Below are 11,627 nucleotides of genomic sequence, written 5' to 3' on the forward strand. Positions count from 1 at the left end.
CATTTGATGGACATTTAGAGTGTTCCCCATTTTGGCTGCTGTGAAGAATGCTGCTATACATACTTGTCTAAGTTATTTTTTTTTAACCCAGCAAAACTTTTTTTTTTTAATTTCAATTTAATTAACATAGAGTGTAGTATCGCAGGCGTAGAATTTAGTGATTCATCAGCTGCACACAGCACCTGGTGCATGTCATCACATCACGTGCCCTCCCCGCCCACCTCCAGGGACCCCATCCTCCCACCCCACACCTGTGCCTGTCTTAGCGAGGACCTATGTTTTTGTTTCTTTGGGGTGTATATACCCAGGAACGGAATTGCTGGGGGTCACATGGTAGCTCCGTGTTTGGCCTTTGCAGGAGCGGCCTGATTGTTTTCCAAAACCGCTGTACGATTCTACGGTTCTCCCCGGCAACGTCGGGGGGCTCGGATTCCTCCACGAGCGCAGCAACATTTGTTGACATCGTTTTTATTTTGGCCACGCGGGGTGTGCCCAGTGGCCCCCCCGTTACAGCTGTGACTGCGGTTCCCCAGACACTCGTGCCCTCACTCATCCTTTCCTGTGCCTAGTGGCTGTTCGTGTATCTCTTTTCGAGAAATGTTCAAATTTGCCTATTTTTACAATTGGTTTTCTGTCTTTTTTTTTGTTGTTGTTGACTTGTAAGAGTTCCTTACGTATTCTTTTTTTTTTTTAATTTTTATTTATTTATGATAGTCACACACACACACAGAGAGAGAGAGAGAGAGAGAGAGGCAGAAACACAGGCAGAGGGAGAAGCAGGCTCCATGCACCGGGAGCCCGATGTGGGATTCGATCCTGGGTCTCCAGGATCGCGCCCTGGGCCAAAGGCAGGCGCCAAACCGCTGCGCCACCCAGGGATCCCTCCTTATGTATTCTTGACACAAGTTGTCTTGTCAGATGATAATTTGCAAATATTTTTTTCCGTTTTGTGGTTTTTCTTTTTTTTTTTTCAGTTTTGTAAAGGTGTTCTCTGATGCACAGAAGTTTTGATTTTGATGAAGTACCGTTTATTTTCTTTTGTCACTTGTGTTTTTGATGTCACAGTTAAGAAACCATTGTCTCACCTGAGGTCATAAGGATTTACTCTGTGGTTTCTTTTTTTTTCCCCTAGGAATTTTACGGTTTTAGCTCTTATTTAGATAACACATTTGAGAATATGCTGTTTCTTTTTGTAGCTTTGGCTACATCTTATAAATTCATGATTTGTTTTCTAAGCAGTTTAGAACAACATGTTACTTTGGATACTTGATTTTTTTTTTAATGTTTGGTCATGGAATGCTTTTTAAATTATTTAGTGTTTTTGTTGTTAATTTCTGCTTTTGTGAGCTCTTACTCTAATACGATCATTAAACTTTTTAAAATTTGAGTTAATAAGATTGTCTTTTGCCCAAAAGATCCAGTTTTCTAACTGTTCCTGACTTCTCATATGCTTTAATATGAAAAATATTGGGACATCTGGGTGGCTCTGTGATTGGGCGTCTGCCTTGGGCCCAGGGCCTGATCCTGGAGACCCGGGATCGAGTCCCACGTCGGGCTCCCTGCATGGAGCCTGCTTCTCCCTCTGCCTGTGTCTCTGCCTCTCTCTGTCTCTCATGAATAAATAAATAAAATCTTCTAAAAAAATTTGGAATAGTCCAGTTTTATTAATTATTCATATTACTTATGTTCTAATTTTTAAGTCTCTTAGGTTTGACAGAAATTGAGTGGTCTGTTTATTCCTTTTAATGACCATTTCTTGTCATTTTTCCTGACAACTTTTACATACTTTAGTAATCTTCATCTTGCTTGATGACACAAAAACTTTTTCACAATCTTTCCCGGTTTTATTGGTGAACATGCCCTCTTTGTAAAACTTTGGTTTTTTTAATGCTGCAATTTTACCTAAGTTCGCCCCTCACCCCCTTTTAAAACAATACTTGCCATACCAAGGAAATCCCTAGCAGGATACTGGCATCCTTTCTAGGTCTCTGCCTAGCTCTCACCTCTTTTTATATCAAAGTTTTTTAAAAATAGGGTTTATATTCTTTTCTGGATCATCACCTCCCAGGGACTCTTCAGTCCACTGAAGCTGGGTTGTCGCTCCTGTGGATCAAGTGAGTTTGCTGTGGACCGACGTCACTAACGATGCTAAAATCTGATGTCACTGTAGAATTCGATGATTTCAACTCTCACTTGTAAACTAATTCTGCCCTTGTTTTTAGGACAGTGCGACCTTTTGTTATTCTATAACTTAATTTTGATATGGTTTCAAACTTACATAAAAGTTGTGTGACAGCTGGGAAGGCTCGCTCATACGTACCATGCTTAGATTCATATGCATGTTTTTCTGAGCCATTTAAGTTGGAGGCATCTTCTTATCTTCCAGGACTTCACTGTGTATTTTCTAAGGAATAAGGACATTTTCTTATATAAGCAGAAGACTGTTATCAAATCCAGAATGTTAGCAGCATCTAACTCATAGGTTGTATTCAAATTGTGCCTGTAGAATTTTTTTTTTAATAAAAGGTACTTTTTAAAAATTTTTCTTTGAAGTCCAGGATTCAACCATGGTCCTATGTTGCATTTAGTTATAACATCTCTTCAGTCTCCTTTAATAAGGAATAGTTAGCTCCTTAGCCTTTTAAAAAAATATCTTGACCTTGATATTTTTGAGGAGTGCAGACCGTTTGTGGTAGAAAGTCTTTCTATTGAGTGTGTCTGTTTCCTCAAGATTAGCTTCAGGTTATTTTTCCTCCCTCCCTCCCTGCCTCCCTTCCTCCCTATCTAGCCTACCCTAACCCATCCTAACCTAATCCATCCTACTTAGTTTGCTCAGATGTCACTGCAGGGATGTTCTGCTCTTCTCAGCACCTCCTACCAGGAGGCCGGTGAGATCTCCCAGTTCTGATACTGGGGCTCCCAGCCTCCATCAGTTGCTTAATTTGTGTCTTTTAAGTTTCTTTGCTATAGATTTAGACTATTAGATTTTTCTTCTTTAATTAATATCTTATTTGTGGGAGACATATTGAGATTAGGTAAATATCCTATTTCTCATCAAACTTGCATGTTGTAGTTTTGAGATCCATTGATGGTTTCCTAACTCTCTCATTCACTCTGTAATTTTTAGTTGCCACTCTACTGAAAGGAATGCCTTTCCTTTTTACTTCCTTTATTTCCTATTTATTTCTTTTTTATTTTCTTATTTGGGGCTCATGGATCTCTTGGCTTCTTATTTTATTCAATGGATTATCATCCAGGACTGTCGTTTATTTTGACGCCCCAGTTGTCACAAATTTGGGTAGTGGGAGCCCCCACAGGCAGTCTCCTGATTTACTTTAATATGTTCCCATGATTCTTTGACCATTTCTTTACTTTATGCCCTAAAGTATATGTTCCGGGCTTATCTTGCATTTTTCCAGCCACTTCCTTGGGTGGCCATTTCTTTAAGGTTATTTTTAAATAGAGCGTAGCGTTTAGAAGTCACCATCTAGAAGCTAAGGTGTGCTCATTGGTATTGAGCTATCTCTGCATCTAGGCCCTCCTGGGGCAGAGCTAGAAGGTGAGTGTGGGTGTGTGGGTGTTACCAAACCATAAGTTAGTGCTCATGCCTCCTATTGCAGTTCATTGTCACAAAGTACATTCTGCTCTCCCACATTTACATATTCGGTAGTTCCTTTTCCTAACGGTGTGAAACCTGGCTCCCTTGTCTTAAATTTGCTCAATCGTGGAATACATGGAAAGGAGTTCCAGAATTGTTAAACCATAGCACCACAAAAAAGCCCCCAAAATACTAAATAGAGAGTTCAAGACCTCTTTTCAGTTCTTAGAAGTGAATTACATAGGTGACGTGCAAAAATAGGCGGTCAGTTCTTTGAGTTTTGACTTTCTCTCCTTCGTCTCCTTTGCTGGCTTCTCAGCTCTTTGCTCATCTTCAGGATTGTTCTACAGAGTTCTTTCCTTCCCTCCCTTTTCTGTCACTCTGTATTACACCTGTTGGCATGACATTCTGTGCAGTCAGATCAAGATGAATTCATCTTTGTCATCCTAGAACCTGTCATCGTCTAAGTGTATGGAAGTGCTAAATAGTCATTTGACTGAAAAAAAATGCACACAGTCCTAGTACTTAGGTAGATACATATAGGTTGTATGGACAAGTTTTCTTTTGAGGGTCCTGAATAAATAAAAGATGAGATTTGTGTAATGCCAGATGAATAGTCTTCTTTCATTAATTCCAGTCTTTATTATGTTTATTTTTTACATTGTACCCTTTTTGAAATTGAGCTGTCAGTGGCTCTTAGGATTGCTGAGAGTCAGTTGTGAAAAATTCCAATCGATCTTCTCTAGGTAGAGAGAAAGTACCAGCGTTGTATTATAATTATATTTCATTAAGATTTAATGGATCCTAGTACAGCTATTTTGGCCAGTTCTGCTAGTGGCAGATTTGGAGCTGTGCGATATGAAAGACAGACGTTGGGCTTGAGGGGGTACAGGTTGAAATACGTTCGCTCACTTTTCTTTATTACATAGCAAGTGGCTGGGTTATCCAGCTCAAGGAAAAACCAGACTGGAGGTCTCAGGGTAGGGGCTCGGTCCTCTGTTTCTCTAGCACCACTAAATGGCAGTAGCTCTCCAGTCCCTCTAGGATGCCAGAGTGCTTCTTTCAGCTCCAGTTGACTAACCTCCGGTGCAGTTGCCCTGCCTGGGAAGACATGGCAAGGGGGTGACATCTCCCTGTTTGGGAGCCCCGCCGGGATCATATGCTAAAGGGTAACTCGGGGCAGATCCTTTGTCCTTAAACCCAGAAAAATCACAGAACTCTGATGGCTCTGAATGTGTTGTGACTCCTTTTCATTTTATTATTTTATTTTATTTTATTTTATTTTATTTTATTTATTTATTTATTTATTTATTTATTTATTTATTTATTTATTTATTTATTTATTTATTTATTTATTTATGATAGTCACAGAGAGAGAGAGAGAGAGAGAGAGAGAGAGAGGCAGAGACACAGGCAGAGGGAGAAGCAGGCTCCATGCACCGGCAGCCCGACGTGGGATTCAATCCTGGGACTCCAGGATCGCGCTCTGGGTCAAAGGCAGGCACCAAACCGCTGCGCCACCCAGGGATCCCTCATTTTATTATCAATTTAAAAAATAACGCTTATTTTTTTTATCAACAGGAGTGAAACCTCGGTCCGGTTGGGCTATTGATCCTTTTGGACATTCACCAACAATGGCTTACCTTCTCAAACGTGCTGGATTTTCTCACATGCTTATTCAGAGAGTTCATTATGCAGTTAAGAAACATTTTGCATTGCATAAAACGCTGGAATTTTTTTGGAGACAGAATTGGGGTATGTAGGTTTTGATGAAAGTGGAAGATCTCACTTGACCTAGATGTTATTTATTTCATGAGGGTTATGAACTCCTGCTGTTACAGGTTGTATTCAGAGTGTCTTGAAAATTAGCTTGCTTGAAGATACACATTCTTAAAATTTTTTTTCCCCAGCGTATTTGTGTTAAGATTCTTTTAGGCAGTGATGAGGATATTTATCTAGAGGACGTTGTGGATTCTTTTTTATGCCCAAAGGAAGTAAATAAATGTAAGGAATTAGTCTTTTGTAAATAATGCTTTTATTTGCTTCTGTTTTGAAAAGAACCTGTTTTGTCACAAATTGAACATGTGTTAGAACTTACATCCAGTCATTTATTTCACATTCAGCCACTGTTTCCTCCTCCTGTCTTTCCTGTCTCTGCATCTAGTAAGAATTGCCTTTTAAAACCTTTATCCTGTCCTCCTGGAACAGGAGGAAAAAGCCCTCCTGTTACCCGTATTGCTTGTTTTCACGCTGTATTCTGTGGGCGCACAGGTGTTCCAAGGTCATACTTCTATAGCTCTCTGCTGGGGGGTGGGGAGGATTTACCTTATTGAGAGGTTTTTGCCTTTCCTAACTCATTTAATTCAGAATACCTTATTATTTCTTTTTCTTTATTGAGTTCTTATTATGGGCCATGCATTGTATCGTATGCTTTATATCTACTTTCACACTAAACCTTTATCCTTTAAATTTGATTCTCTTTTTATCCCTTTTAAAAAATGGTGAAGAAATGGATGCATAGAGCTGTGAAGTCATTTGCCAAAAGTCATACAGGTAGTAGGTACAGAGGCGAGATCTGAATCCAGTTTTGTGTAGTTCAGAAGCCCAGGATTTTAACTCCCTGGCATTTGCTGCCATCCTGGTACTGAGTTCTCAGTAAGATTTCATCTGCAAAAAGGGTTTTGTTGCTAAAACAATGTTCAGAAATTACTGCACTGCATCATTCTTGCTTTCCTGTGAAAATTAGGTCCCCCCTTAAGTGTTTTCAAAAACTCATTTGTAAATCCAGACAGTAACTTCCTTATATGTACTGCTTTTTTTTTTTATTAATAAGGAAAGAAATTAACTATATAATTTTTTTATTCTGGAAAACAAAACCTGTAGGAAAAACAAGAACTTGCAGGGGGTTATATCCTATATGGTTTGATCAAATGCAAAGGAACATATTAATTAAAAAAAAAAGATTGTTAATTTGAAGAGGCCCTATTTAACATTGTTTCCTACATGAAAATTGCCCGTAAATATCAATCAGCAAGAAATTACTAAGTACTTTCATATAATTAATGCCACGGTTGGAAGAAATAAAGAAAATTTCCTTACCTGTAAGGGAATTACAGTCTTAATTTGATAAAAGACGAGACCAACTGCAGCAGATAAACTGAAATGTGTAAACGAGTTGCTATAGAGTATGGTGTGAGGTGTAGGAGTGGAGATGTTGAGTGTGTCTTTGATCTACCAGCAAAGGGAAGAAAAGTCGCCACCGGGAGGGCCTCCGTGTGGATGGCAAGCGTTAGTGACCAGCATCCATGATGTCACATTCCAGTGTGATTCAGGGAAACAGTTTCCAGCACAGAAATATACAAATTATAATAGCTTTAAAATTTAGAAAAGAGCCGGTAATTACTTTAACTAAATGGAGTACGAGATAGAACTGGAATATTTTAGCACTTACCAGATAGATTTGAACATGTTGCTTCAAAATTATGTTTTGGAACTCATTTGAGCTGCTTTGTGTGTTCTGGTTCTTAATGAAGCAGTTATCTTCATTTTTTTTTTTTTTTAAATGTGCGTGTCGCCTTTTTGTTTTCGTTGTAGTTGTTATGTCTGTCTTTGTTATAAAAGCAGCACATAACCCATTGCTGAAAAGTAGGGATCCATATGTAAATTAAGGGGGATTTACAGTATTTACAGGCCAGGAGCCTACAAAGATAACCCTTTTTCACCCTTGGTTAAGGCCCCCATCCCTGGGTGACAGGCTGCTGACCTCTCAAGGGCCGTGATGACACCTGCTGGCATCGAGGATTGATTAAAAACAATTCTACGTTGGGAACCAGTGCTCACTTTCTGTATATTTTTCATTTGCTTTGTTTTCATTCTTGCTATTTTTGGCTTTGAAAAGTACTTTCACTTGTTCTGTGCTGCTCTCTTGGTGAAAAGTCCCAGTGGTTCTATATCGGTGAACCTCGGGGAGACTCTGTGAACTCTTCTGGTTGCCCTTTCTTCTCCTCACAGCAAGAAATGCTTGGACTTTGCCCAGGATTCTCACAAGCCTTTCTACCTTCTTCCTTTACCTTCTCTTCCTCTCTTCTTCTCACCCCTCCTCTGCGGCTAGCGTAGTGGTCTTTCTCAGTGTGTCCCGTTACTGATGGGGACCCACGTGTGGCAGGAGCTAGCAGCCAGGGATGGACATGGCCATAATTTTGGGTCAACCAGTGATAACTTTTGCTTTTGTTCGGTTTGTATCTGTCCAGGCCAGCAGATGCTGGTTCCTGATGGGTCTCTGCTAAGTTCCCATAGAAGACCTGGACAGAGACTGAGATGTGAGTCTCTTCCTTCAGGCTGGTGGCCTTCGAATGCCGCTGGAGTTGACGCCTTAGTAGTAGTTAAATTAGGTTGTGGACTTAGGGTCGAGCTTGCATTATGTATATATAGAAAGTACTGGCATTCTGAACAATTTTGGGAAAACAGAATTTATAAATCCAGGTTTGTCTGTTGGCTCTTTATTTTAGATCTGGGATCTGGCACAGATATTTTTTGCCACATGATGCCCTTCTACAGCTATGACATCCCTCATACGTGCGGACCTGATCCTAAAATATGCTGCCAGTTTGATTTTAAACGGCTTCCTGGAGGCAGATTTGGTTGTCCCTGGGGAGTCCCCCCAGAAACAATACATCTTGGAAATGTCCAAAAGAGGTATGAAAATCTGCATTTCGTTAAGACAGCATCTTGAACAAAGCAGCAGCTCAGCTGCTCTCTGCTAAAGGGTTCGGTGTCCAACATTACCCATGTTCAAGGTGTTCATTCAACAAGATCTAAAGTGATTTAAAAATGCCAGAGCTTCAGCTGTGCCTTTTATGTGTTATAACTTAATGGAAAATGAACAACAGTTGATCGATATACAACGGAGAACCTATAACACTCTGTTATTACCTTCTCCTTTGCCCTCATTATAAAAGCCTTCTGCTGTGTTTGATTGATCTCATATACTTTCGTTGATAATAAAACTTCTGGTCTCTATTGTATACATTGGTAAGAAAAGCAACCCAACTGCAAAAACACATTTATTGAAATGGAACACATAAAGAGTATAATTATCTGTTCTTCTAATAACAATTTCAGTAACTGTGGATGCTGCCCAGCTCTGATGAATACACACTTTCGATCTTTCTGATATTTTTGACTTACAGACCATTTTAATTAGGAATGTTTATACTTAAAGATATTTATTTACCTAAAAAAGGAATGAATCATTTTTTTAGTAAGAAAATGACATTCACGACAGAAGCGTCTTATTATATACCAAGTTACCTATACTTCTAATTTGCGCACTTTTAAAGTTTAATTTCTTCACTTAAAAATTATTGGTGTGTAATGCTTTTAAATAAAACATTTTGTTGTGATATAAACCACTCACCTCTGGCAGAAAAATTATACAGGCTTTTAATTTTATTTTTTTAGATCGTGTTATTTATTATCCACATGAGGAGAGTTTTGAGAGTGAGAGGGGCAACTATAAACAATTAAAGTAGGATGACGGCCATAAACTCTGCAAACCACGTTCATTAACTCGATTATTGAGACCCTAGAATTTCTGGTTTCCGAAAACCTAGTCTGTCTAGGTTCTTGTACATGTTATCCTTAAAAATTTTTCAATAACATAATGGTGACACAAGTGTAGGCATTTTTTTTAAACTCATCAAATTGTGTGCATTACTTATGTACCAATAATTATGTGCAGTCTTTTTGCCATTTGTAAGTTTGATGGTTTCTGGGAACTCTATGCTGGTGTGGCTTGCTAAGAAGAGGCTGGACATCCTACCTTCCACAGGAGTGTTAAAATAGGCAAGAGTGAGGCAGATGAGTAGTTATCAACTGTGGCTGCCCAAATCACCCAGGGAACTTTGGAAAAATCTTCAGCCCAACAGAATGAGAATAGGGTGCCAGCATGGTCACCCCAGGTGGTTGCAAACTACAATGATAAAGCCTTTTAAATAAAGTAAGATCTTTGCACTGTGCACTATCAGGTCTATTTATTTTTTAAAAATTGCTTTTTAAAAACTGTGGAAGGAGAAGGTGAGATTGGGTCTTTCTACCTTGAGTCAGTGCTTGTGGCCATAAAATAATCCATTGTGAGCCTCTCACTGTGGCACACAGAAAGGTATTTTAAACATGGCAGCGTTCTTGAGGCCATAGATCCCTTCTAGCAAAATCTGACTTTTAAAGTTTTTTTTTGAAAAACTGTCCAAGATTGGGGATCAACGTGATTTCATTTTTTTGGTTCCTACAGCCATGAAAAATCAGTGAGGAACAGTGAATAGCATGCTTCCTGGGGTTAAGTTGGTTAGACAGAGGAGAATAATCCAGTATATCATTAGCAAACAGTGTAGAGTCATGTGGCGTAGGCTGTGATGCAGCTCAGGGGTTTGGGGATAGGGAATTTCTTTGAGGGTAACCAAATGCCTCAGTGGCACCAAAGACCTACTGGGGCTCCTCTTTTCCTTTCTTGGATGCAGCTGACATCACCTGTTTAAAGTGCATTATTGGGAGAAAAGCTATTTTGTGTAATCCTTTTGCTTTGTCCCATCTGACACTTCAAAGATTGCCCCCCAGGAACATACCTTGTGCTGTCAGTTCCAGTGATTCTGCAAGTGGTTTCCAGGCACCTGAGGGCATTGAGATGAAAGAGTCTATTTAAAACTTATGTTGATTTTTTAAAAACTTCTTATAAGTCTTGAAATCTTTACTTGTTACTTCACATCCAGATATCACCTTCCTTTTTACTTTGTGATGAGTGGAGATCAAACATGGGCATTCCAGCCTAGTGGCACATGATTTTTAATACCCTAGAGAAAATGAAATTTAACTATAATTTACAGGTGATAAAATTGATACTGTTTAGTTCAGCAGGTTCCTGTACTTAGCAAAAAAAAAAAAAAAAAAGGAAAAATACCATTCTTTATCAAGTTGAGTTTTTGTTCTCATACAATATATTTTACGTATGATGGTGATTTACATGTCAGGTGATACAGGATGTTCCAGGGAATTTTTTTTTTCTTGGTTCTAGTTAAGTTGACATTTCTAACCCGGTAAAGAGAAGAGCAGCATCTCATGTGCAGCTGCACATTTTCAGATGTGATATTGGTCAGTTCATTTGTTTTTAGTGTATCATATATTTAATGAATATCTACTCTTTACTAGGTAGTGTAGATTGGTCCCTTGGCTTTCCCAGTGTTGAACCGTCTACGCAGGAGCTTGGGATTTAGGACAGATGCTGAATGGAAAGGTCACATTTGTTTGTGATTTTTTTTTCTTCTTATGTGTCTTATGCATATACACACGAGACATGGGAGATCTAGTAGTAAACCTTGGCATTCATTTAAATGATCATTTATCCTTTTCTATGTTGGTTGCCTTGGGGGATCTGATTGGATACTCAGTCACAGCATATCTTTTATCTGTGATTTATATGTTTGGCTTTTTGCTCATTTATTTTTCTCTTATTTATTTTTCTGTTTGATTAATCTCAGTAGACACGTGGTTTTGAATTATAAGTACTAATCTAAAGTTATTTTTGGTAAGTGTGAAACATTAGTAAATGATTAGTAAAAATTAAGTACTCTACTGAATGCTAATTTCAGAAAACAATGTTATGTAAGGATATTATGGTTATATTTTACTCACCAAGTTATTAAATTTGGCTAATAATTCAATATTTGCAAGGCAATTTCAGAAGCTATCAGTATAAAAAGATCATATGAGAGTATAAATTTAAATTTTTTTAATTTTCTAAAATACTTCTTTCCATTATTGATATTCTTTGTTTTTCTTGCATAAATTTTTTGTAAATTGGAACTTACTTCTGGATAACCCTTGAAATGAAAATTGGAATACTGGGTAAAAAGCATATTAGTCTTTTATCACTAGTTTCTTAAGTGTGGCATTACAAACATTGAGAACTACTCTGAGTTCATCTGCTTAATTTCCTTTTTGTAAGCCATTCCTAGACTTCCTCAAACGGTGCCCCACT

At 38.5% G+C, this 11,627-nt stretch overlaps 1 protein-coding gene across 1 annotated transcript in view; it reads left to right on the forward strand.

Annotated features, from left to right (window-relative positions):
* Positions 1 to 11,627, forward strand: part of MAN2A1 (mannosidase alpha class 2A member 1) — a 163,067-nt gene that overhangs the window by 64,927 nt on the left and 86,513 nt on the right. Inside the window, exons 6-7 of the mRNA XM_055315266.1 lie at positions 5,180 to 5,353; positions 8,107 to 8,293. Of these exons, the coding sequence (XP_055171241.1) occupies positions 5,180 to 5,353; positions 8,107 to 8,293 (361 nt within the window). The remainder of the gene's footprint in view (positions 1 to 5,179; positions 5,354 to 8,106; positions 8,294 to 11,627) is intronic.

This window comes from Nyctereutes procyonoides, unplaced genomic scaffold (genome assembly GCF_905146905.1).
Source record: "Nyctereutes procyonoides isolate TBG_1078 unplaced genomic scaffold, NYPRO_anot_genome, whole genome shotgun sequence".
Taxonomy (NCBI): Eukaryota; Metazoa; Chordata; class Mammalia; order Carnivora; family Canidae; genus Nyctereutes; species Nyctereutes procyonoides.